At 51.7% G+C, this 26,841-nt stretch overlaps 3 protein-coding genes across 5 annotated transcripts in view; 2 read left to right on the top strand and 1 right to left on the bottom strand.

Annotated features, from left to right (window-relative positions):
- The first annotated feature begins 55 nt into the window (after window positions 1-55).
- Window positions 56-7,273, top strand: CX3CL1 (C-X3-C motif chemokine ligand 1). The gene is made up of 3 exons (XM_048317129.1): window positions 56-321; window positions 2,872-2,995; window positions 3,630-7,273. The coding sequence occupies exons 1-3, from the start codon at window positions 252-254 to the stop codon at window positions 4,729-4,731; spliced, it is 1,296 nt and encodes a 431-aa protein (XP_048173086.1). The 5' UTR covers window positions 56-251; the 3' UTR covers window positions 4,732-7,273.
- A 5,307-nt stretch (window positions 7,274-12,580) lies between these two features.
- CCL17 (C-C motif chemokine ligand 17) lies at window positions 12,581-18,803 on the top strand. The gene is made up of 6 exons (XM_048317092.1): window positions 12,581-12,795; window positions 13,179-13,290; window positions 13,632-13,731; window positions 17,241-17,382; window positions 18,007-18,112; window positions 18,462-18,803. Exons 1-6 carry the CDS (start codon window positions 12,729-12,731, stop codon window positions 18,550-18,552), a joined length of 618 nt encoding a protein of 205 aa, XP_048173049.1. The 5' UTR covers window positions 12,581-12,728; the 3' UTR covers window positions 18,553-18,803.
- An 834-nt stretch (window positions 18,804-19,637) lies between these two features.
- RANBP10 (RAN binding protein 10) overlaps window positions 19,638-26,841 on the bottom strand; it is a 69,636-nt gene continuing 62,432 nt past the window's right edge. For all 3 annotated transcript variants that reach the window (XM_048317126.1, XM_048317127.1, XM_048317128.1), the window contains one exon: window positions 19,638-26,693. In XM_048317126.1, coding sequence (XP_048173083.1) covers window positions 26,563-26,693 — 131 coding nt within the window. In that variant the 3' untranslated portion in view covers window positions 19,638-26,562. The remainder of the gene's footprint in view (window positions 26,694-26,841) is intronic.

Below are 26,841 nucleotides of genomic sequence, written 5' to 3'. Positions count from 1 at the left end.
CAGGAGCCATCCCTCTCCATAGCAGTCGCTATTCCCTCCCCTCTCTCCCTCTCTTCCCTCCGCCTCCTGTCGTCACCCTGGACACGTGTGAGGGACCTGAATAACAACTAACGCTCTGTCTCGGAGCTTTATAATCCTGGAATGAGCGGCAGCGTCTGTGTTGCTCCGGAGGATGCAATAAGCAGCCGGGAGTGGGAAATACTGCCGGTAATCCCTCCGTGCCCGCCTTTCCTTCTGCCGACCACGGTAACATGAAGGCTGTCTGTCTCCAGATCCTGCTGCTTCTGCTGTGGGCCCTGTGCCTGGTGACCCTGGCTGGAGGTGAGCCACAGCTCCATGAGCCACGTTCATGAGGGGATGCTGATGGGGCCGGGGAAGGGGGAAGGTGGCACCGGATCAGGCTATAGGGACCTCTGTGGGATGCAGGCAATCTCCTAGCAGGATCTGGCTGGGTTTGGGAAGCAGTGCGGGGGAAGCCTATGGCCGCAGTCCTGGCAGCAGGGACATCCGAGCAGCCCCGTGATGGCTTTTGTCACGCCTGAGGGCAGATGGGGAGAGTGTCGGAGACACGTCCTGATAACCTGTATTAGGAAAAAAAAAAAAAAGCATAACGTACTTCTTTCCCCCCTTTTTTCATGTCCCTGGGGACGTGGCAGGAAGACTGCAGCTGGCCAAGGGTGGGTGTCTGAGGAGACTGCACCCTGTCCTGAGGGTGCCGGCGCTGCCGTCGCCGTGAGGCGGGGGCTGTCACCTGCTGGGTGTGTGCGTGTGGGAAACGCTCTCCGGTTCTCTGGACAAAGATCGAGCTGCGGGTGGCGCTGAGCGGGCTCGGAGCAGCGGGACGTGGTGGGCTCGCTCCGCCGGGGCCGGGCTCGGTGTCAGTGGCCCATGGCCCAGGTGATCGCTGCCCAAGGCAGCGCTTCAGCAGGGGGGTGCTGGGCTGTCACACAGGCTCTCAGCACCGCAGGCAAGGCTGGACTTTGTCCAGGACCAAGGGGTGATCTACTCCCACGATGGGAAGGGGGAGGGGCAAAGAGCCCCTGAGCTCCGTGTCCTGCTGCCACCGGACAGGAGTCAGGACAGCACGGGCAGCTGGGGATGGAGCTTCTCCCTCCTCACACCTCTGGGCAGGTTCTCCAGGGCTGGCCCGAGAAAAGTGGGCAGCAGGGACCCCAGGAAGCTTACCCTGCCCTGGGAACCTGCTGCCTGCTTGGCACTGCCTGACTCTGCTCACCCATGGCCAAACATCCGTTTCCCTACAATGAGGAAATCGGGCTGGCTCTGCTGAAAGGCTGGTGGAGTTCCCTGGGTCTTTGGAGGAACTGTCCTGAAAAGCAGGTACCGGTGGCTCCTAAGAGCAGTGGTCCTGGGTGGAGAAATCCCAGATCCCTTTGGCAAACACTCAAATGCCACTCAGAGAAGTGGGGTTGTGTGCCCCAGGAGGACCATCCTCCACCCTTGCTCCATCCTCCCTGTGGCATCCCTCTGTCCTTGGAAGGTGCTTTCCAAGCTCCTCCACTCTGGGAGAAACCTACCAGGAGTTCAGCCAAATCCAAACCATTTTCATTGGTGCCAATAATTGTAGAATCAGTTTGGGGTTCTCAGGGGAACAGGGACTTTGGGAGCAGTCAGGGACTGACCACTGGGATGATCTGGCCCTCTTGTCACAGTTTTGTTGAACTGTGCTTCTGAAAGTGGAGGACACCAGCAGAATATCCTCTGGTTAATGAGAGTTAATTGGGAAGGCAGCTGCCCCTGAGCAGGGAATTCTTGACCCTAAAGTGCCACAGAAGACATTATTGCGTGACAAAAGAGTTTTGCTTTAACTTTCTAGAGGTGGAAATGGGCTTCTGTACAGGGGCCACAGGAGGGTTTGCTTGGGATTTCTTTGCAACCACGGGTTTCCCCAGTAAATGGTTGAAATAATTCAGAGTTCTCCTGTATTGATGCTCATTCTTGTACCTGTACCTGGATCATTCCTAACAGAACTGCATAAAATTCACCACATTCACTTGGGAACCAGAGGCAACATTTTGTGAGACACAGCCTGATTGAAACCAGATGCCAGTTCCTTTCTTCACAGGGGCCCCAGATAAATCAGGGCTTGTTTTTGTAAATCTTGCCCCCAGGGATGTCAGGAACAAGTTGGCAGGATGTGTTGTGCAAGTGCCTGTTGTGGGAGGCTGGAGGTGGATGCAGGCATGAATGGTCCCCAGTGGTGTGACCAGCCGTGCCCCTTGAAGGGGTCAAGGGGGGGTTTATTTTTACACTTTGCAAACTGAAAACCGTATTTTCCAGTGGAGGTGGAAAAGATGTGTTTGGGTAGCTGGGCTGCTGAGATACCTGTGGGAGTGAAGCATCATTCACCAAAAGGTTCTTTCTCTGCACCCTTTCTCTGAGCCCAGGTGGCGTTCAGAGACCGTGTACCAGCAAGCAGAGAGGCAGGATGCTTCCTTGGAGGGGAAGTCCCACAGGAGGAAGAGATAAGGCTGATAAGGAGAGGACAGAGCACCCTGCCCACTGGTCTGCATCTCCTGCACCAAGAGCCCTCTGGTGAGGGTTGCAGCAGGTCTTTGGCAGATGAAGAAATGTATCTTCCGGGCATTGTGCTGAGACCAGTCCTCCTGGGACCCAAAGGGGAGAGGACCTGCAGGTCCAAGGGCTTGCACATTCTACAGGACAAGCTGAAACACTGTCTGAAAAGCCCACAATTTTCACAGTGCTTTTTCCCCCCTCAGTTAAACCCTGTAGGATTTAACTTTTGTGGCAAATTTTGGACTTCTCCCTGAAGAAGGGGGAAAAGAAACAGTGCTGGTTTTGAGAGGCCCTGACAAAAAGGCAATGCTTAATAATTTGAAATTTTTATTTCAGGGCAACCCAAAGCACCTCTGAAGTGTTCAATAGAGTGCATAAGTTTTACAAAAGCTAAGTTAGCAGAGAAGCAGATCAGGAGCTACCGCAGGACCGAACCCAGCTGCAGAAAAGAAGCCATCATGTAAGTGCTGCCCCACTTCCAAGTGGGTTGGGGAAAGGGACTGAGGGACGTACTTGGCAAAACAGGGCAGAGGAACCAGGTGGGGAGAGAGCTTGTGTGTTTCTCTGAAAGCAGATACGTTGTCTGGACAGATTCAGACTTGTGAGCTTGTCTGGAAGTGAGACAAGCTCCGTTTCTTTTCTTTGGGATAATTGTTTTTTTTCACTTAAGCTGAAGTTGACGCACCACTGACACCGTTTTATTGCAACCCAGGGAGTGGCTCCAAAGTGAAGCTGCTGGGTTGACCTCGGAAAGTCTCACATCACCCAGTAAATCAGAGGGTTTTGTCTTCACTCATGTGTGCCCCAGGGCAGCTGGGGCCTGTGAAGCTTTCTGCCCTGAGTGCAGGAGGGAAACGCTATGTCCAAGCAGGACAATGCTTTTGAAAGAGGAAAAAGTCTTAGGGGAAAATCCTTTCATTCATGAGTCATGTTCTGCTGCTACTCATTCAGTCAGATATCAGAGGCACCTGCCTTTCCTGAGATGAATCATCCAGACAATACTCGGTGTTTGCTATCTACACACTTTCCCCATAGCTCTGATCACCTGAACCGGTGTTTTCTTTATTCAGTGAGTGATCCCTTTTTATTTTCAGATTTACCACTCTGAAGTCCAAGGAGATTTGTGCAGATCCAGATGAAGAGTGGGTGAAGAAGATCAGAGAGAAACTGGACCGGAAAAAGGCCACAGTGTCCCCACTTCCACGTGATGCCACCTCACCAGAAGAGCCCGGTAGTGTTGAGAAACATGTTGGTCTTCCAGAAGTGGCTCCATCTCAAGCCACTGCTCCAACTAGTTTCTTCCAAGGGACTGGAACAACAGTTAGAGAGAGAATACATGCTCCTGCTGCCAGGACAGAGGTGTCCAGCAAGTCTCCACTGGGCAGGCAGGACCCCACCCAGCTCCCTGCAGGATCCATTCCTGAGATACAGGAAGAGGCTGCACACTCCGAGGTTACTCCAGAAGCACAGAGAGAGTCCTCAAACTCTCCTGCATCTTCAACAACTGTTGCAGCAGCCATGGACTCCAGCCAACCCTCCCCACACCCCACTGTTCAAGATACAGCTTCTCCTAACTCAAGTTCAGACCTGATGCTTGCTACTAAAGGATCAGACCAACCTGTACTTCCTACAAATGGATCCCTGGAGCCTACAAGTGCCAGAGCCAACACACCAGACACTGCTTCCAGCAGTTCTAGATCAGATCTCCCCTCCATCTGGGGCAGTATGGAGACCATAACAGTCCCAGAGAAAGCACCACAGACTACTTCAGTTTCTACTCTAAGCTCCACCACAGCCATAGACAAAGCTGCTTCTGTCCATACCAACAGGGTTGTTGGTCCCCCTGCAGATGTGTTTAGTACTAGAACATTTGATTATTCATCGCCTGTAGGAAAGCAAGGGCCTTCAGACACAGTAGTTTCCACTCACCAGGCATTCTCAGGCCAAGCCAGAGTGCAGATGATCACAGTCAGGCCAAACAATCTGCCTCTGCCCAGCTTCTTGTCGAAGTCTCAAATGCACTTTGTCATCCCAGTTTCTGTGGTGTGTGGACTGATGGCTAGCAGTGTTGTTCTTGTATGGCTGTATCTGAAATTTGGAGTCAAACCAGAAGAAACGTCGAGAGAAATGGTACAGGGCTTGCTCTACCAGCAGGCAGGACATCAAGACAATGTCTATCCAATGGAAGTAATCTGAATGCTTCATGGCATGGACATTTCTGGCCTCAACTATATGTGTGTTGCTGCAGAAAAGCTGTTCATGCTGAACTGGTGACCAGTAGGAAGCAAGCCTGGGAAAAAAAATCACAGAGAAAACTGATTTATTTGTAGAGCAGGATGTCCAACAATATATCTACTTCATCGTTGACCAATCACAGTGTTTTGGAAATAAGGGAGACACTTCTTTTCTACTGGCACTGTTACATACAAAGGCTGTGGCTGTTCTATTGCTGTTGGTGGCTCTTTGCCAGGTGATGTGATCTTCCAAGTTGCTGTTGGGAATTTTTGTGTGGTTCATCATGGCCCAGCCAAGAAGCCACTCACCCACCCACACTGTTGGGCTCAGCCACCTTGAGCAATCTTAACACCAAACCCACACAATTTGCACTTAAACTTTCTGCTGCTTCTTTCTTTGCACTTCAGGTCTCTGCTCTGTCAGACCAAGACTGAAGCTGGTGGCCAGCTCTCCTTGGGCTGATTGAATTTACTCTCATCATTTTCTCTTGCTGGAGACACGAGGGATAGCCCAGCTTTTCAGAAAGAGGTGACCAACACTGCATCTGATGGGGGGACTGAAGGTTCCCCAGAGAAGCTGGCAACCCACAGTCCCTCTCCTCCTTGAAGTCAGGCCCTTCCTTTTAGCAGCTGTGGGCATTTCTTCTTGCAGATGAATTCTGAGAGCTGGTTCTCAGCAAATCAATGCAATAAATCCCTTCTGCTAGCTGATGCACCCTGTGTCCAGCTGCATCCAACACCAGGGCAGGATAATGCTGATTAATCTTCGCAAATGGGAGAAAAGAAGAAGTCACCCAATAATTTTGCTATTTCTGTGTTATCACTGGAACATTTTTGCTGTTCTCTGCAAGCACAAAACCCAGGAAATGCTCTTGGAGGAGCTAAAGGCAATTCTGGATTTAGCCATGCAGGAATTACTCTACCACAGCAGATGTAACGTCCTTTTGATCCCATTTTCTCTCTAGAAATAAGCACATTTGCTGATCCACACAAAAAAAAAAAAAAAAAAGCACAAAATGCCTGTTCACGGTCCTACATTTCAGCCACATTTTAGTTTTTCCATTTTGGATAGCACTGATCACCAGGCTATGAAAGCACTGTAACAGAACCAGGCTTTTTTTAACCCCAAATTGATTTTGATTTTTACACATCCTGACATTGCTGTACATAAGTCTTACGTTTTATCTGTGGTCAGATCCTGAAAGCCCTTATTAATCTTTGACTCTAGGATGAATTCTGCTGGAGGGTGCAAAGGTCTTCATGATATGATGCTTTGTAAGTAGATACATATCAAGGGTCAGATCCTAACCAGCCTCAGTGAATCAGATCCCTAAGTATAAATACGCAGGCAGAAAATGAAAGGAAAAACATAATAAGCAAGATTATCAAAAAAGATGGGCCAACTGTAAAGCAGAGCTTGAGGAATGTGGCCTGTTAGATCTGTCAGATTGCACCGTCAGGGCATCCATCCAGCCCTGCAGGGGGAGGGGACAGACTACAACCGTGTTTGCGTTCTGCCATCACACATCCCTTACTTCTGCATTTTGTTGACTTGAGAGAGGGGAGCTGGGGATTCATCTCAGCCTTTGCAAGTACGGCATGCACTCAGATTAATTGCAATGATGAATTTGGAGTGAAATCCTTCCTTGTGCAGCAGCCCAGCTGTGGAACTCTGGTTGGGGTTGACTTTCCTAGAGGGCAAATCGGGCTGTCAGTGCCACCTCCCCATGCACCCCACTTGTGCACAGCTGGAACTCATGAGGCAATGTACTGTGGCATTATTTTTATATGAAACACTAGAAATGTTATTTTTGTAAAGAAGTTTTATAGCTTTTTGAATGTGTATGATGTCCTGTCTGAGCTGCTTGGAGTCGAGACCTTTTTGGCAGCACTGGAAAACACTGTGCCTTGTCTATTTTGTTGCTGGTCTTAGATGGCTTGTGCATGTCCACGGGAGCTGGATCACTCTCCAGGCCCTTCAGCAAATGGAGTGGACACTTGTCTAGCTGCCAGTGAAGTGCTTGTCTTGGAGCAGTGCTGGGGAGATGGATATGCACCAGTCAGATCGCTTGGAGTGCCACCAGTCTTTGAAAGGACACTGCTTTCAGCTCCACCACCAGCTCCCGCCGTCTTCCAGCTGCCGTGATCCCACTGAGACTCATCAGGGAGAGCTGCTTCTCCAGGCTGGCCCTGTCCTCATGCTCTTCCTGCTCCCCTCTCCTGTCCCTCAGCTGTTTGCAGGCAGGGTGCTGGCACCCTCACAGGGGACAGGTAAAACCCAGGACGGGGGACACTGCTATTTATTCCTCTCTCTGCAAGTCTGGGAGGGAGGGAGGATGGAGCCTGTGGGTGTCACCCATTTCTGGGGGTTAAAATTTCACTTGCTGTAGAGCACAGTGACTGTTACAAGCTCCAGTTCATTTGTATATTGAGTGTGTGCATGAGATATGAGCTGTACATTTTTATAGAAGTAAAAGTAATAAAGTCCTTACGTTAAAAACTTTCATCCTCAGGGGATTGAGCCCTGAGCTGGGTTACCAACCCTGGTCCCTGCAGAAATGCAGAGATGAACACCTATGACTGAGCATTGTGGAAAGCATCCCAGCATCATCAAGAGATGGCAAAGCCAGCACAGCTGGATGTGGCCAGGCTATTGCTCCATCTCTTTTAAGGGTTTTGGTCTTGCAAATGTTTGCAGGAAATAGATTTTCTCACAGGGATTTGTAGTTCCCATCCTACTAAGGCAATAGAGAAAACAAACAGCTGGGGTTTTGCTTTATTTAAGCAAAGCTATGGCCAAACAGCAGCTCAGAGACAACAAACATTTTGCTCCAAGTCTGTTCTGTAAGGAGGCAAGAGGGCAAGGGCTGAGATAGGACCTCTCCCAGCCCAGCCAGGGCTTGGGCCGCCCTTATGTGCTACTCACTGGTGCTGGAGAGGAGAGGTGGGAAAGGCAACTCGATGAAAGGGTCAGTTCCCAGGGATTTGCCTGGAGTGGGGAGCTGGTGGGAAAGGCAACTCGATGAAAGGGTCAGTTCCCAGGGATTTGCCTGGAGTGGGGAGCTGGCAGGAGCAAGAGGGTCAGGGATGAGAATCTTCCATTCATTTCAGGAGTGCTCGGTCCCAACCATCTCTCAGCCCCGTGCCTTTCTAGGTGGATGCAGAAGTCAATGAAAACTTCCTGCAGCTGAGTCACCAGGCCAGAAAGGTCATTTGGTGGGGGTAAAGAAACTCTAAGGAAATGAAAGCACTTTCTTGTTTCTTTAATTTCATTTCTCCTCTCTGTTGTGGAGAGGGCAGGCGAGGAAGGAGGAGTTGGTCCAAACAAGCCAGGCCTGACGGGATGAATCATTTCCGGTCATTTCCAACAGTCAGAGCTGGCGCCAGCAGGGCTGCTTGGGGACTGCTCCTCTGGAGTTTTGGGTGCCCAGTCTCTGGGCTGGGGCGACACACACTCCCTGGCTTTGCTGGTGTTGGTGTCTGGCAGTGCAGGGAAAGACCCTGTGCCAAGGTCTCTCCACACACCTTCCCCTGCTTCTCCTGGAGCTCCGTGGGCTGCCTCAGGGGTAGAGTTTGGTCCAGAGGATAACTAATGCCAGGTCTGTTGTGCTCAGGGAGGACAAGGGTTGCATTCTGCAGCTGGTGCAAAAGATACGTGTCCTGCCTTGAAGTTTTCCTACAGCCCACAGGAGATGGGGGACCCATGGTCATGAAGTGACCTTTCTCAGCCCTTACCAACCCACATGCTTCATTCCCAGCTCCACAACATCTCCACCATGTCATTAGCAGGTGTTTTGATTGACCTTGTGAGAAGGAGTAGTCACTGGGGCTCCACACAGGCTCACCTCCATCCCTTCATGTTCCCACAGAATCCATCAAATGTCAGGCCTTGAGGGCACTAATTGGCCATAATCATCCTGACCAGCCTCATCTGTGGGTGGACTCACCCTCACAGCACCCCCCAACCCTCTGCCCAAGCTTCAGGAACTCATCTAAGCTCAGGCTTGAGCCTCTGGTCCCTGCTGTGTTGTGAGTGCTGCTCTGATGTCCTGGCTCTGATCCAGTCTCTTGCACAGACCTTGGATCTATGCTGTAGGTGTCTTGTCTCCTGGCTGGATGGACCCTCTGGTGTTGGAGCCCTGCTACTGCTGAGAAGATTCCCTCAACCTTCTCAAATGAATTCTGGATTTGGTTCTGTACGTTGGTGTGCCTGGAGCCATTGATGGAGGCTCTGACCCCTGTGCTCAGACCCTGTGGGCTGTCACCTCGCTGGTGAGGACACTGCCTGTGCTGGGATCACCCTTGGCTCCTGGCTTGTCCTCTCCCTCTGCTCCCTGCACTCTGGACCTGGCAGGGAGACACCTCTGCTATTATCTCCTCCAAATTCTGACTTCTCCCCAGGGTGGCGCGTGAGGTGAAGCAGAGACACTGCCGCCTCCATCCCATCTCATTTGGGCTGTGATTTATGGCATGCCTGCCCCTGCTCTGCACGGTTGTTTTCCTGTGAAATGTTGCACAAGGACTCTCATGCTTGGGGCAGCCTCTGGTAAAGCTGGTGCACCACCACTTTCACCCTGCTGGCTCAGCAAAAGGCAGGATGTCCCCCGGCTGCTTTGGCTCTCAGGGTGCACAGCCCCGGTTCTGCTGCATGGCTGTGGCTCTGCTGGGCTTTGTATTTGCTTGTTCTCCACTTTCATGAGGACTGTCTCCCTGTGGATGTCACTACAAGGGCTGCTCTTGTTGATGAAGCCTGGGTAACACAGAGGTGGTTGGGACCTCTTCGGTGGCTGTCACGGGTGATGGAGGAAGGCTCATTTCTTGAGCCTTCAGAATTCACCCTTGAATTCTGCCATGAAGCAAATCATTAATAAAAAAAAAAAAAAAAGAAAAGAAAAAGATAGAAGTAAGTGAGAGTCATCCTCCAAGGAGGGGTGTGATGTCAGCTTGCTGACTCTGACCATAACCCTATCACAAACACATTTTCTTTACAGTATCTAGGTACCTTAACGTGTCTTGCTCATCACATTCTTTAACTGCATTTATTTTTCTGATTGCTGGGGTTTTATACTGATCAAACACTAAGGAGCAGATAAATTCATAACTTGTGCTAGTGCCATCTTGAAATTATCAGGACTAACTGTTCAGAATTAAATCACTAAAAATTAAACTGGAATTGCTTCCATGTCCTGTTTTTTTCTGTTATCTCAGTTTTGCTTTAAAAGCTGAGCTGAAGCATCTGTCTGCTGCTGGCTTAAACTCTAGGAGCTCTAAAAGGGTCTAGGTTGAATAAAAGGAGCCTGAAGTCCTCATCAAGCATCATTTCCCCTCATTGTTACTCGACACAGAAGCCTCTCCAGTGCAGAGTCTCCTTCGCACCCCAGGTCCATCCTTCACTTAACCCTGAGGTAGTTGATTGACCTCATTGGATAAAAATAGAAAAATGTCTCATTTTCAGCGTGTTTGAGAAAACTGACATCAGATCCATTTTTTTATCTTCCTTAGCAAGACAAGGCCACTTCCAGTTTCTGGTGCAGGTGCATTGACCCCTGCCTCTTCTTGGCTGTAGTTGGGAGGGGTTTCTGCCTGCCCACAGTGAGTTTCTGCTCTGTCCCTGTGCCTGTGGACGAGCTTGCCCAGTGAGTTAGTGCAGACAGAACCCTGGGGAAGGGCTCCTGGACACAGCCTTCCTGCAAACCTCGTGTCTCGTGACTGCAGGCAGAACTTCCCAAACAGGATGCATCTCAGATCAATGGCTCACAGTACTTGGTGGTCCCCAGTGTCCATTTGTAGGAAGCAGACGTTGGAAGAGATTCTCATTTTTCTAATTTTAGAGTGTCTTTCTAGGCTGTAGGAGCTGGCACGGCTGTACCTGCAATCACAGGGATTTTGGGAGGGAAGAAGGAATCGCCTTTTGTTTGTGATTGCATCCTGAGTCAATCAGAGCTTCGAAATGGAGCTGGGGAGACCCTCGAGTGAGCACCCCAAAGAAATGTGGAGGAGCTTTACACTCAGAAAGCTGAGGGTTTAATAAAACAAGGATGTCTCATATTGTAAATGGAGAAGACTCAAAATGACTGAGTAGAACAGAAGAAAACCGAAAACTTATTCCAAACCCTCCCACTGCCTCCTTGGGGACAGCTTTCAGGCACTGGGTGATGCCCCCTTTCTCCTGCCTTGGCAGCCCAGCTGCTCTTGCAGTGCTTCCCAAGTGCACGATGTCCGTGATTGTGTTTTCCAGCTCAGCTGGGAGTGCTCAGTCACCCACTGAGACCCCAAACCCAGCACGGGCCTGTTCTGCCCAACTCCTTCATCCCCTCACTGGCACTGTTGCTGGCAAAGGCTGCACCTGACGTGTCCCCTCAGCTTCCCTCCTCCTCTTGCAGAATAACAAGGATGCTGTTTATTTTTTGAGAGCAAATTCTTCAGAGTCCATTCAAATTAAAGGAAAACGTGGGCCAGCAGAGGGGCTTTCCAGCACTTAACAGTGAATGCCTGCACAGCAGCCTTTCCCTTTCCAAAGAAAAAAAGAAGAAACATCAAAAGGTCTCCAGGGATTGTGATTCATCTGGCTTCAACAGACATGGCTTCATATCCTGAGAAAAGGGAAGCAGAGCATCCTAGGCCAGAAGATCTTCTGCCAGAAAAAGAAACACAGCTCTGCAGAGCTTCTTGAGGTCCATCCAGAGCAGTGGATCTTGAGCCTCCATCAGCAGGAAACGTGTCTGACTGAAGCTGAGCTTGGGGAGAACTGGGCATGACCAGAGCACTTCTCAGCATTGGGCGGTTTTTCTCCCAAGTTTTTTCAAAGACATCCAGGGATGACAGTCCCAGGCACAATGTCCTGCTCCAGAGAGTGGCTGGAGGGTGCCAGTGTGAAGAAAGGCTTGAGGTGGCCTCTTGGGTAGTTCACAGGGGGTGAGGGGGGACTGTGGTGCCAGGGGATCTGTGTGGGACCCTGCTGCTCCATGCATCCACTTAGAGTCTTGAAAAAGAGGTCAGAATGAGGGAAGGGTGAAAAAAGTGTCCAAGCTGAGCATGACTGACAAGGACCTACAGAGGGGCTCCTTAGACCTTCAGAAGGTCTGAGGAAGGGGGAGCCCAGCACAGGGGGGAGAACTGTCCCCTAGGTTAACACAGAGAGGCTAACCCCTTTCAGCAGGTCCCTGCAGGATCTGGGATGCCTCAAGGCTGTGGAGGGAGAAAGATGAAGGAAAGACACCCAAAAACTTAGAACAGCAAGTTTTCCATCAGTTCCCCTCACCCTGATGCTGACTTCTGCCCTGCCCTGAAGCCAGGGGCTAAGCCAGCCCTGTCCACAAGGAAGGGCTCGACTAAACCCCCTTCTCTTTTCTCCCCACGCTGTGCAGCTCTAAACAGGGATTTTTGGTGGAAAACTTGTGTTCCTCTCCACAGTACCAGCACGGAACGTGATGCAATTTCTGCTGGTATTTGCCAGCGTGCTGCTCTCGAGCCACAGAGGGCTGGTGGCAGCAGCAGTCACTGTGCTTCCCTTCAGTGCTTTCCAGGATTCACAAGCCATCTCCAGCATATTTGTGTTGGCTCTGGGCTGAGTGACTTTGCATGGAACACCGAGCTTTGCCCTTCCTATGGCTACGAATCCCCTCTCTGAAGGCCTGGGAGCTTTTGAGTTTACATCTGCAGAAAGGAGGATTCACTTCCCTCATGGTTTTTCCTGTCTGGGTGAATACAGAAGCTGACATAACTTATTTAATCTTTCCAGGTATTGTCTGTCTGTAATCCTGATCCCATGTGACACAGAAATCCCCATGAGCAATGAAGTGGTAGCTTTTTCTTGAATTTGGTTCGTTCTTCAGAAAAGGGAGAACTGGGGAGGGGTAGAGAGGATAAATTGCAGCGTCTCCTTGCCTGAGCTCAGACTTGAGCTCTTCCAAAGAGGCAGAGCAGCATCCTGCAAGGAAGAGCCCTCCCAGAGCCACCATGCTCACTGCAAGGACAGTCCTGCTGGTCGTGGTGCTCCTCACTCTCTCCCCATGCTCCAATGCTGGTAAAGCACCTCATGGGCCACTGCTGCTGGTTGGGACTTGGGGTTGTCCCATTGGGGTGGTCGGGAAAGAAACCCCGGTGTGGAGCAGGGATGGCACTGCTGGCAGGAGGAGCAACCCCAGGCCAGGGCAGAGCAGCACATCCTGGGGTGCAGGGAAGGATGGAGACTGCTCCTGGGGCTGGATAGCTTTGGCAGAGTTGCTGCAGGGCTGGGGGATAACTTGGAGCATCCTTCTGCCCCAGGAAGGAAGGAGGAGGGCACCTGGGGCTCCTCACAGCAGCATTTGCAGAGCTTGAGGGATGCTGTGTTCACCATGGGGGAAGGTCCTGAAGACAGGCTGCCTTCCAGAGCCAGCATTCACCATCTCTCTTTGTCTTCTCCAGCTCCTTACATTCCGTCCGAGTGCTGCTTCGGCTACGTAAAGGGCTGTCTCCGGCTGGCCAACCTCGTGGGTTTCTACTCAACTCCCAGGGAATGTTTTTCCCCAGCAATTGTGTAAGTCCTGGCAACTTCCCTACTGCTGTGCTGTCTCCTGGGCCACCACGGGTTCTGTTAATCTGTTCCATCTGGGGGAAGGACAGGGACAGGTCTGCATAACCTCCATGATCTTCCAGCATGAGGAGGGGAGGATGGGACTGTCACAGCTCCTGAAGGCTCTGCACGGGCTCTAGAGGTGCTGGGCTGCAGGATGAGCTGCTTGTAGGACACCAGGCACCCAGGGGCAGCACTCAGGAGCAAAAGGAAGGGAGAAAGAGTGCAGGGGAGGGAGGATGGTGTGGGCGCAAGTGGAATCATAGCTGCCGTTCCTCACAAAGCTTCACCTTTAACCTTGACAGGTTTGAGACCAAGAAAGGAGTCAAGCTCTGTGCAAACCCAAAGGAGAAGTGGGTGCAGAAAGCAGTTCAAGAACTAAAAAAGAAAGTACTTCGTGCCTCGTGATGTAGAGTGGATGCCCTGGTTCAGGCTACCCAACGTCCTGGTGGGAAGGAAGGTTTACAGTCACCCTCCCAGAAGGGGCTATGGATGTTCCAGCTGCTGGGAGAGGGCACTGACTCCCCAGAGCCCTGTGCTGCATCCACAGCTGGGCACCAGCTCCTGGAATTCTGCTGGCCCCGCCAGCACCTGCCTGCTGATCACAGCCACAAAATAAAGTTTACTTCATGTGATATTAGAGAGTGGTGTCCTTTCTTCTCCCAGCCCCGCAACTGGCGCTGGGATGGGGGCTCTTCCCACTGGGTCTCACTAGGGCAGAAAGGGAGGGGATGGATGGGACTTCAAGGGGACCCAAAAGGGGCTGAAGACTCCTCTGAGGGTTTTTAGGTGCAAAACTGCCATCAGTTTCAGGCTTAGAGATTTCAGCCTGTCCCATGTGCTGCTCCATGAGGGAGCACAGCCTGTCTACCACATGTGCCCAGGCCTGTGGTGTCTCTGGGCTGGGCTGGAGAGGAAGGGTTTCTCTGCAGAGCTCCCTGGGCAGATAGGACAGACAGGGGATGCTGAATCAGACAAGGGATTCCTGCACATACAGCCCTGAAAATTCCGCCCCTGCCAGGGGCCATGGAGAGCTCAGCAGTGACCCCTGCCAGGGCTTTGGGAGGGGGAGCAGAACTGGAAGGGCAGGAGTGAGGAAAGTCGTGAGTTAAAGACACTTTAATAAATAAAGCAAAACCGGCACGCAAGCAAAGCAAAATAAGGGATTCATTCTCTCCTTCCCTCCGGTGGGCAGGTGTTCAGCCATGAGGAGCAGAGCAGGGCTTCCTCACGTGTAACAGTGACCAGGGAACACAAATGCTGCAACTCTGAATATCCCCCTACTTCCTCCTTCTTTCCCTCTGACAGTTAAATAAGGGGAAAAAAAAGAAGAACCAACCTAAAAAGGAAACCTACCAAAAAACCCCACCAAGTGATAAAAAAACCATCACTTGCCACTAGCCAGATGATGCTCAGGCAGTCCCTGAGCAACAGCTACCCTGAGAGCCCTGCTGCCATCACTCCCAGCTCCTGGGGAAGGGGATTTTGGCTGCAGCAGCTCCAGGGATGCTTTCACAGCAGAGGCAAAACCCATCCAGAGCTGAGGGATGACCCTGGCACACTGCAGGTCTGGAACCTGAGGTGTTACAGGCACCAAGAAGGTGGAGAACTCTGGGTGCACCTGGAGAGGCTTCAGCCTGCAGAAGCCTCTTAAACTGTTGCCTTTCTGCTTCAGGAGTCCTCAGACCATGGAACCACCCTGTTTGCTTGGACTTGGTGCCCTCTCCTGACAGCTGTGGCTCGGATGCAGCGCAGACCTCAGGGCTCCGGCAGGGGAAGCAGGTCTAGCCCAACACCAACATTTGTCATGTGCAGACAGTTTATGTTCTCTGTTAAAGTATTAACTTTTGTGATTACCCCGTCAAACCCCAAAGAATTTTATGAGTCAGAGAATATTTCCCATCCCTACATTGCTTTCTTTGTCCGTGCCTATCCATTTTAATTTCTAAAGTGGGGGTTTTCCTCAGTCAGAAAATTTTTATTCAGTCATTAATTGTAGTGAGGTTGTGGGTGGTTTGGACACCCATAAAATCCTGTGCAGAGTCTGTAACCCCTCTTCTCTCCACTTGCCTTTGCATTTGCCTAACCAGGAGCTCCACACCCGGGGAGGAGGCCGTGCCACTGGTGGGGATGGCTCAGGAGGTTGCTGGGAGCACCCCAGGCACTGCAGAAGAGGCTGGAGAAGACTAAAGCCAAACCTAAAGGTCCACTGCTGGGGCAGGGACACAGAGGGAAGCCCAGTCCCTCAGAGCCTTGTGGGGCCTTTCCAGGCCTTCAAACACCCAACGTGCACTGATTTATTTTATGAAGAACAGACAGAGGAGGCATCTACTAATGCTTGTGGGGATGGGAATAAGTAGCTAAGGGAAAGGAAGAGCAACTGTGTGCCTCAGACAAGCCTGAAAAGGGAGCTCAGGGTTGGCACATTAAGGTTTTCTGTGCCAGGACATGCTGGTTGGAAAAAGCCATTAGCTCAGTTCTCCCTTAATTACAGCCCTGTGCTTTTAACCAGTGCCTAGGAGCTGGTGTGACCCTGGTGGCTGCTGGGCCCAAGGGTCTGTGCACTGGGGACGTGGATAGGGAGGGCAGGAGAACCTGGGGGTGATGAAAAGTCCATAGAAGATGACTTGGGCTGCTGTGTGTCAGGCATTTTCTCCCTGCAGAGCCCTGCCTGGGGACAGTGGCACTAGAACCCAGCTGTGCCCAGCTGTGCCCAGCTCTCTGCCGGCCCACCCTGCCCCATGTCCTGCAGACCATTTCTTCTAAACCAGCATTTTCAGCCCATTTGATCTGTTTCCTTCTCCTTTTTCCTTTCAGAGAAGTCGTGCAGACATGAGATTATCTTCTAAGAAGCCCATTTCCACCTTTCTTCCCCTCTGAGAAGCCTTGGATTGCCTCATCCCCCAAGCCACAGCCAGGTCCCCTCCTGTGCTCCCACTCAGCATCATCCCATGTGGGTTCCCACCAGGACCTCACCCCCTCCTCACACACAGCTGCATCTGCCTTCCCAGGGAGCTGGGCTGATGTCCACCAGTGCTCCGTGGTGCTGCCATCGGGATCTGTGCCACCTGCCCCTCCTCTCTGGTGTCTGGGATGACTCTCCTGGGGCTGTGGTAGGACCTGTCCCATCTCCCTGCAGGAATGCCCTGTCTGTGCACTGATGGCCACAAGCCTCCATCCCCCTGACTCTCATTTCAATCCCAGTGCTGGTGTGGGAGGTAGAGGCAACACTTGGGCTCAACTTGTGTTCAGACCCAGGCTCTCCTCAGACACGCCACTGCCACTGCCCCATTTCTTCCCTTTCTGTAAAGTCTGCTGAACCCACCAAAAGCACCTCTGACACTCCCTGCTCTGGGGTCCCTCCTGGATTGGTCCAGTGTGGCTTCTCCTGCCTGACATCCCATCCCATCCCATCCCATCCCATCCCATCCCATCCCATCCCATCCCATCCCATCCCATCCCATCCCATCCCATCCCATCCCATCCCATCGTCCTTTCCTGCCTAACCCAGTGCTCTCTGTGTGGCCAAGGTGGCTGGGGAGGTCAGTTTGGATGAGACTCAATCACTCCCTTTGACCATCTGGGCAAACCAATTAAACTCACTCGTCCCTGCTCATGGACTGTGGGTTGTCCCTCCTGTTAGAAACAAACAAACAAGCACTAGACGTGATGTTCTGCCCTCATGGGAAGATGGTTTTAGTCTACTTTCAGTTCCACCCAAGTCTCCTGGAAGTTCCTTGCTACGTCATGGCTCTTCCATAGAATGCAGAACTGCTCCTTGAACTTTTCCACCCACCGCTGGATGCGTCCCAAAAATAAACTACAGAAACCCCCTTGACCCTGGCTTCTTAGGACAGGTCTGAAATTTTTGGAAGTGCAGCCTGAGTGGGCGGCAGGCAGAGGATAAATGACAGCACGGCGAGAGCCACAGCCACAGCCACCGGGCAGGGCGGCACAGAGGACGGAGGAAGAGCCACCTCACAGCCACCATGCTCCCTGCAAGGACTGTCCTGCTGCTCACTCTGCTCCTCACCTTCTCCCTGCACCACAGCACAGGTAAGGAACCTCGGGCCACTGCTGTGGGTCAGGGCTCTGAGGCCCTGCTGGGGATGTCTTGTTGGGGAGGTCAGGCAGGAAACCCCAGCAGGGAGTGGGAATGGTGCTGCTGACAGGAGGAGCAACCCCCTGGTCAGGGCAGGGCAGCACATCCCGGGGTGCAGGGGTGGATAGAGAAGGTGCTGGGTGGTCTCAGCAAAGCCAGACCTGGGGAGAGGCTGCAGGAGCTTGGAGCACGTTCTGGCAGCTGCTCCCCAGTCTCAGCTGGATGAGCAAGTGATTGGAGGGAGGGAGAACATGCAGCTGTTTGGAGCCTTTCAAAACATCCTGCAAGTTGTGCCCCTGCCTTGGAAACCCCCAAAACCAGACTGAGCACCCCAACCTTACCGTGTGCTCTGGGGGCTGCAGCAATTTGGGCTGTCAGTTGCCAGGTGCCAGGCTGTTCCCTGCACCACTGCTCTCCATGTCCCAGTCCTGTGCTTGCTGTCCTGAAGGGTGACAAACCCTTGTCATAGGATGCTATGGGAGCTGCTGAGATGCTCCACAGCCTCCATTCTGTGTTCCAAATCCTGTGGTGCCATTGTCTGGTGATGTAATTCACAACATTCCCCCTTCCCTCCACAGCCCACTTCACACCCGTGGAATGCTGCTTTGAGCACGCACAGAAACCCATCCGACACCCTCAAAGCTTCTACGAGACATCCAAAGACTGTCCCAAGCCTGCAGTTGTGTGAGTATCCCAGGGTTTGCTTCCCATCCCAGAGCTGGAGCAGCTCCCCCATCCCATCTTGCCCCACAGACAGCTCAGTCCCAGCCAGGGGGAGCTGTGGTAGGAAAGCAGCTCGGGGGGGTGGGCAAAGAGGGGAAAAAATAGGTTTCAGTGCTTTCTGCTAATGCCAGTGGTCTGGTAGGATTCAGACACTCACCATCAGCCCAAGGAGGGCAGGGGCTGCTGGAGAGGGCTCCAAGCCTCAATCCAGCACGGGGCTGCACAAAGGGAGGGGAGAAACAGTGCACGGGAAGGGAATGGCTCATGGTTCATGTTTTCACTCTTTTTCCTCATTGCTTTCTCATTGCAGGTTTCTGACTGCAAGTGGTGATGAGATTTGTGCTGACCCCGAGAAGCAATGGGTGAAGAAAGCCATAAAACGGCTTCAAAGGAAAATTTGAAATCCATCTGCCATCTGACTCACCCATCCAGTCCTCCTGTCTCTGGATGGAGCCAACGGTGCTTGCAGCTCTTCTCCAAAGGATGCTGTGGCAGTGGGCACCATCACTGCAGGAGGAGCCATCCTGTACCCCAGTGGGATGAGGTGTCACAGTGCCATGGAGCAGCCAGCTACCGAGCTCCTCCTGCTGTCACTGCCCTGCCAAGATGTGCCTGTGGGGCAAATATTTATAATAAAGACTCATTGCTGCAAGTTGCTGTTTGAATTTCTCCTGATACTCTGGCCCAAGCAGCAGATCCTACAAGCCCAGGGGATGCTGCAACCAAAAAAAAAATCGGTGCCACAAGCTCGTATTTCTCCAGGAGCAAACTGTGCCTGGTCACAGTGTGCTTCACTGGGGATGCCATGGTGGAGCCAGGCCTTGACCCACAGGTCCAGGATCCATAGGTGAGGTCACCCTTAGAGCCCCACGGGCTTTGCAGGTGCTCCAGAATTAAGGGAAGGGTTCTGGGACAAGATACTGATCTACCAAACCTTTAATACCTTGACAGCTTCTAAATGTGCTGGTGGCCACTGCAAAGTATCTGAGGGAGATGAGAAACAATGCTCACAGTACCAGGACACAACCCCTCAGCTGGACAGAGGTGTCCTGGCTGCTTGTTCCTCCACAGGGCTGGGGAAGGGTGGGAGCAGCATGAGATCCCAGATACTAAAACCAGGCTGCTGGCCCATCTTCTCATGGGAGAGGTGCAAACATACATGGGAAAACCTCAGAAAGGTGAAAGCAAGCAATGTGCAAATGATCCTCAGCCTAAAGCTTCATCAGTGTTTTGTGCTCATGGTTAGAAAACACTTCAGGGCTGTATTTTCTAGGACACTGAATGGCACAGGAAAAACATCCCTAATGACATTTTTGCCCATGAACTGTAAGCACCATGGGAGGAAGCAGTGGTGGAAAGGAAAGCTGAAGCAGAATCAGATACTGGGGGACAAACACCTTGAGGACTGTGCATCCCCTGTCAGAGGGGACACAAGTGGCCTTCCCCAGTGAGCAGGGACTGACAAAGCACACGGCTCCACACTGGCTCTTGCACATGGATGTGTATTTTAATAAAAATAATTCTGTCAATATACAGCAGAATGTCGATTTCTTTACCATATTTCCAGTATATTTTCATAGGCTTTTTCTCAGTTAAAATCCACCCCCCCAACCCCCTTTTTTGAAGTTTTCATGCGAAGCGTCAGATAACTTAATTCACAAATACTAAGCGTAGACTGAACCAATGTGCACAGTTTGTGTAATGTCCACGTAGCCAAATGTTGTACCAAAGAGGTGAAACTCCCTTCTGAAGGCGATGAGAAGCCTGGAGTGGCACAGGGAGCTGTGCCCAGCAGTGGCCGCTCCTCCAGGGCTGCCAGGAAACCTGCGGAGACCTCGCACCCCGTGCTCCAGCTGAGCATTTCATACCTGAGTTTTGAGCAACCAGCAGGAGAGAAGAGTCCACTGTGTGCTGGGCAGGTCCTGGGGCTTGCACTGCTGCCTGTGAGGGCTTCAGGGGCTGCAGCCTCCTCCTGCCTCCCGGCTGCACAGGCAGGACTGAGAAATGCAATCCCAATCCAGCCCTGGTGCAGTCCTTGGTCTGGAAGTCACCATACTTGTGTTTTTCAAATTTTCTTTAAAATCCGGATTATCCCCAGAGCTGCTGCTGCTTCTCCTTTCTCCAAGTCTGAGGCTGTGAGAAGCTCAGCATACAAAAATCCCTCTGTGCTCCCTTCTGGAGGAAGGATGCAGCTAAAGTCCTCCGAGCAAAAACATCCAAGCACACACCTGCACCCAAGTGGAGTGACCACAGAAAAGGTGTCTGCCTGGCCATGGGACGTTCAGCAAGGAGCAGAGGTCTGCACGGCCTCCAGAAATGTTTCTGTGGTGATGTGAGTGTAAATTCCACACAGGACTCATGGGTTTCCTGCAAGCAGGAGAGAGGCAAGCCTCCCTCTTGGAATAAAAGAGCTGGCAGGACATGTGCTCCTCAAGCCTGGATGATGCCCTGGCTTGCCGGACACTGCTCCAGCTCAAGCTGCAGGCTCTGAGCTCTGGTTTGGGATGTGGGGAGAGGGACAGATATGCCCGGTTCACTCATCCATCACCTGCCACCTCTTGTTGCAGGAAAGGATGGTGGAGAGCAGCTAGTGCTTCCTATGGAAGAGGCCTCCAGGCTCTCAACTCCTCCCTTTTCCTCCCAAATCTGCTGCAGTTCCCCCCACACAGCCCCAGTAACGCTTCCTCCAGCTCTCTGCCCCTGCACAGCAGACGGGACAAGGCTCACAGCCAGCTCTGGCTCTGACCAAGAACTGTTGGATTGCAGTTCAATCCATCACTCCTCCCTCTGGGGCAGAAGGGTCCCAGCAGCACCCAGCATGTCCCTGGCACATCCCCACCAAGTCCTTCTGCAGAAACACCTTGGTACAGCTGGAGACCCAACACTTGCTCTCCACCAGAGACCTGCTCTCTCTCTGACCCACCACTGAGGCTGCTCTCACACTGGCAGGGCTGAAAGGAAGATGCTCCTTCTGCAAAGGGGACTCCTTGGTGGAATGGGGCCCCTTGTGCCTTCTCCCAGGCTGTGACCAGCTCCACGGGGCCTCACTGCACCCAGGACTGGAGCGTGAGGGACCTCTCTCTGCACCTGCTGCCACGGGGCACTTCAAGTCTGCACTGCTTTTTCATGTGAAGAACTTCCTGATCCCATGTGGTGCACCACACAGCTCCATGGCACTTCAGAGTGCTCTACAGCCTGGCTGCCACAGGTCACCTCCTCAATCAACCCCACAACAGCAGAACTCCCAAACGTGTGCCTAAGCAACACGTGCTACGTGTTAACACAGACAGGTACCAAAGCACAGCCACAATCCAGCCTGGTTTGCTTTGCTGAAGGAGGAGATGGTTCATCATCCCTGATACCCACAGTGGAAAATGATACATTCAATCCCCAGAACTAGTTCCAGCAGCTCTGGTTGCTCCAGTTTTTCAAGGCAGCTTCAAGAACAAAGCTATTTAAAGAATGGTAAAGATGCCTTAATAAAACATGAAAAACAAGGACACAGCTTGAGGAGAGATTGAGATGTCACTGTGAAAAAAGAGAAGAAGGAAGGGTATGGGAAGATCCTAGGTGTAGGTAACCATGAGGAATGGTTACCTCAGAACACTCCCAGAGGGGCCCATTCTCCACACCAGCCACAGCTGCATCTCCTGGTGTCCAAATTCAGTGGGCAGCAGCACAGTGAGGACCACCAGGATGCTGGAAACAGAAACAGGCTTTACACCCATCTTTCACCACACACCCTTCAAACATCCCAAGGCAACAAGCTCCAGCTTTGGTTCACATGGGGCTGAGGGCGAGCATCCACTGGACAACCTCCCCTAAAGAGCTGGATGCTGCACGTTGTCCAGCACTTCACTGGGAGTCCCTCTCCGTCCTGCTGGCCACACACAAGGGCTCAATTCCTAGCAGCCTCCAAAAGAATGGCAGAAGTGCTGCAGGCAGCCCAGCTGCAGGCTGACAGAATGCTGTATGGCGGCAAAAAGGGACTGTCACATGTGGACCTGCCCCTTTAGGCCAGCAGGGAAGAGCAAGCCAAGAAGGGCAGTTGGAGTTTGCCACATCTATGCTTGGCACAGACACAAGCCACAGAGCTGGCCCAGGTCTTGGAGCAGCTCCCATAGCACCCAGCACTGCAGATACTGTGGTCATGCAGCTGGGAGAATACTGGGATTGTGGAAGGCAGAGAAGCAAGAAGGGATTGCTGGTAGCAGCAAGAAGTTTTCCCAAAACCAGCTGGCTCTGGGAGCTCACCAAGGATGCACAGGAAATAGACTTCTACCCCCCCTGCCTGAGAGCCCTCTCAACACTCTTAAGTCTTGAATTAGCTTTGGTTAAATACTTGCTAGGGTAGGCTCATGGGCAGCAAGAGGAATCATCTGGAACAAGACGCTTCCAAGAGGAACAAGAGGAACCAAGAGGAACAAGATTTGGCTCCCCTGGCACAGGAGAGATACCCACGAACTGGAATGCATCCAGCAGAGCCACTAAGATGGTCACAGGCTGGAGTACCAGGTGTATGAGGTGGATACTCTCCCAAAAAATACTTATTCCAGCTTCTCCAGTGCATCTCACTCCAGAGTTCTCCCAATGCATTCCTGATGCTCTCACTCTCTGCTTATGGGGGCAGCATAAACCCTTGTCCATGGGGAGAGAAGTCTGGTGATGTAATTCAGCTTCTTGAAGCTCTCTCCACAGAACCCCTGAAGGACACTTTAACCAAGGCTCCAGGTCTGGAGTTCTCAAAATGCTCCTCTCAAAAGGCCACTTAACAGGCAGGGCATTGGATTCAAACCCAAAGCCTAGGATGTGCAGGCCTGCAGTTTACCACCCCTGAAATCAGGTTCCACCAGGTCCCTGTGAAATGTTTTCCTTCTGCAAGGCCTTTGCTACAGTGCCAGTGTCAGGAAGAGTGTCAGGAAGGTGGGTGGGGTGTCCAGAGGACAGGGCTGGAGTGTGTTTGCTGCTCTTTGGTGGTGCCTCTGGATTAACCAGAGCACAGCTGAGATCCTCCAAGTGTGCAGACACAGCGGGGCTGAAGAGGTTTTAGCTGTCCCAGCAGTGGCATTTCCCAGGTCCTGGGAAGGACACGCAGCTGGGGCTGAGGAATGCTGCTTGTGCAGAGTCCAGCTGAGCTCTGGAAAACCTTCTCCCAGGATCTGAAGCCAGCCCAGCAGAGAGCAACCTGAGACAACCACACATGATGGAAGTATATATGCAGTGCTGTCAGCATTACAACACAGGGCTGTAGCTGAGTCCTTGTCCCCTCACCCAGAAATGGGAAACCAGCAGTTTCTCCTATAGGCTCCACAGTCATTCCCATGGCTTTACTGAAGGACTCTTGGGAGCAGTGACCAGGTTGCCTGAGGCACTTGCAATAACAAATCCCAAATCACTTTTATAAAAGTAACTTTTGAATTGCCATGTAGCCTCTGGTTAGGTGTACAGCCACATTCAGTGCTATAGACCCCATTTTACTTTAGCTCTGTTTTAAAAAACTACTGCAATAATCCAAGCTTCAGCCTATATGAACCATCAAAGAGCAGCCAGAGAGACTCAAAGGCAACAGGCTTTGAAATACAACCTGGGAAAACCACATCAGAAATCCCATCTAGGAATCAGGGGTAGGTTGAGGCTTACATCCCACCACACACCACAAACGTGCTTATCTTCCCCATACTGAGTCATGGCCACATTAGTCAGAATCTGAGTGCAAGAAGCAGAAACCACTAGTGAAACCACCAGAAGACTTGAAATAAATTTTAAAAACCCAAATAACATCCATCACGCATTTCTTGGCACCAAAATAACCAGATATCTAGGAATATCTCTTGTTTTGTTTTCTTTTGTAGTGAAACCAAAATTTAAAAAAATGCTTTAGGACAGTCAGCAAAGCTTTGCTGAGAGACCAAATGAGGCATTAATATGACACATGATGAAGAGACTTGGGTTAAAGAAACCACAAAGAGAAGGAACCAAAAAGACCTCAGAAAGAAATAAACATGGTGTTGCTACAAAGAGAGAGAGGTCTGACTGCAGCCAGACTGCTGCAAAGTGGTGACCAACAGCAGAGGAAGTCACCAAATGGGGGAGGCAAAGCAAGGTCCTGGAGTATTTCAGCCTCACTACCCACAATGAGCCCAGCAGTGTGCTGACAGTCTGAGCCTCAGGAATGGAAAGCCTGCAGGAGAAGCCCACCAGGCAAAGGTCACATGCTGCCTTGGCACGTCTGGGGCCAGAGGCTTTGGGAAGGAAACCTGCCCACTGAGTTCTCTCTGCACTTGCAGCAAGGCAAGGACAGCAGGCTGGGCTGGGATGCGTCAGCAGAGTTGAAAAGCAACAGATGAGCTTTCAGGCACATGAGCTGTTCCCCAGAGCTGGAACAGGAGCTCCAGATTGGCAGGTTAAATTCTGCTTGGTGCAGCTGTCTCCCTGGAAGAACGGCTGTGGTAGAGCTCCCTCTGCTTTTTGCAGCTATACCAGGGATCTGATAAAAGTATCTCCTCCATCTCTAAATGTCCTGTTTTCTTAGACCACCACGGCTCTAGCACTGCCCCTACACACTGCACACCTTCACCAAAGGCAGGGAAAATGTTCCCAGCCATTTCCAACACCATCTGCACATTCACTGCCACAGTCTGCCCTGGCACCTGCCCCCCTGCTCTGCCTTGATTGCAGACCTGAGGTGCCAGCTGCAGATCCAGCCTGCAAACCCAGAAAATTCTTAAAGCTTTGGGCTGCTGCTGCTCTCCTTCTCAGTGGAACACAAGCTCTCTTGCTGCTTGAAGTCCTGGCACAGGCCAACCTCCATTTTAAGAATAAACCTCAACAAAAGCTGTTCATCTTTCACTGACCTTCCAAAAAAAAAACTTGTTAACAGCAGTAAAATTCATGTTTGGTTGGAGCTCCCTTGGGTCCTCCCCAGAGCTACTGACCTACAATTAATTTGGTGCAGAATTCCAACTCCTCCTGTGCAGCTGAACCTGCCACCTCTTAATGGTACAGCAGAGGATGCAAAGCACACGGTGCTGCCAGGCAGCCTTGCCAGGTAACAGAACATGCTCAGAAACACTCACAGGTGGTCTGAATGCTTGGCAGCACTCGAGTCCCTGGGGTTGGCACACAACACGGACACATTAGTCCATTTTACTCGGAGGTTAACTCACCCACAGATCCTTGCTAGTCTCTTTTGGGCCTGAAACTTCGATAATTATCTTAATAATCCCTAAAGAAACACTGCTGCTCCTTTCTGAATGGCTCAGGCCCGACAAAGCTGGTACTGACCCCAACCTGCAGCCTGACCTCAGCTTGTCCCACCTGCAAGGACAAGCACAGCTCAGCCCAGGTTTCTCCTGACACTTCCAAAACTTAGAAGTGCTCATTTAGATCAGTGTTATGGGGATGGGAGAGGGCAGGAAATACTGTTAGTCACTGGCAGAGCCCTCCTCCATGGAGAAAAAGGGGGACTTGTTATTTCATTAAAAATTGTCAGCCCACCAGGGCATCACCCACGGATGTTTCTGCCCAACTCACATGACCTGGTTCTACCCATACAGTGGCAGATGACTTCATATTAATCAGTCCTGTCCCTCCAGCTGTTCAGAGAGCTGGATTTAACTCTTTCTCAGGGCTGTCAGATGCTTCTACAGCACAACCACCAACGCAGGCAATGTCAATCTTCTACTCTTCCCACTCACAAAGCCAAGATTGAGAGCCTTGGGCTCTGAAGAGAGGCACCATGAAGGACCAGGCTCCTCCAACTCCCATCATTAGTGTGTGACAGTACCTCACCCGGCCTCCTGACGGGTTGTATGATGTGTGTGGCTGGGACCAAGTCTGTGGGCAATAAATACATCGATGACTTTGTGGAGGTGGAAGAGACCTTTTTAATAAACATGATTCAAATAAAATAAAAAATCCCTCTGAACTGCCACTGTGAGAAGAGTTCGGATTACTAGCACGGATGATGCTGTATGTGCACGATGGAGGGAGAAGGGAAGAAAAGAACAAGCTGTCACCAATTTGATGAGCTTCCTCAGTAAATCAGCATAAACCAGCTCAGCAAAACTCTCCAGATAAAATATTGGTGGAACCATGAGAAACAACTCAAATCAAAACAAATAGAAAAATCCCTACATCAGAAGGCGCTACATTAGAATAACCAGCGAAATACTGAGTGCCGCTGGAGCCGCAGCAACGGCAGGGAGACGGGTCAGATCTGCCAGTCTTCCTGGGGGCAGGAACAGCCACACGGTGAGGGACTCACTCAATCCTTGCACAGGCAGTGTGTGTGTGCTAGAGGGGTGTCGGTGGCAGGGAGCTCAGGCTGTCGAACGAGGTGGTGGTGCAGTGGCAGCAACGGAGGGTGAAGGGCAGCACTCCACGACGTCGGCTCCGTCCCGCTCGGGTGGTCAGTGCAAATAATCGTCTACTCTGGCAAAGGAGCAGGAGCCCAGGCCCACGCGAGCCATGAGCCGCAAACACTCCGAGGCCTGGCCCAGGGCGAGCATCAGCGGGGGCTGCTTTGGCAGGTTCTGAGATTCTGTGGGGGCAAGGAAAGAGAGCTGTTTAGAAGAGGTGTTCTGGCTGGTGCTGGCTCACCTGCACTCAGGCCTCTCTCCATCCCACCTGGGCACCAAGCCCAGATCCCTGGCAGAAGGTGCTGGCTCTGGAAGGAAGCTACTTCCAAA

The sequence above is a fragment of the Corvus hawaiiensis genome, chromosome 12, assembly GCF_020740725.1.
Source record: "Corvus hawaiiensis isolate bCorHaw1 chromosome 12, bCorHaw1.pri.cur, whole genome shotgun sequence".
Classification (NCBI taxonomy): domain Eukaryota; kingdom Metazoa; phylum Chordata; class Aves; order Passeriformes; family Corvidae; genus Corvus; species Corvus hawaiiensis.
This window is presented reverse-complemented; position numbering and strand designations above follow the sequence as displayed.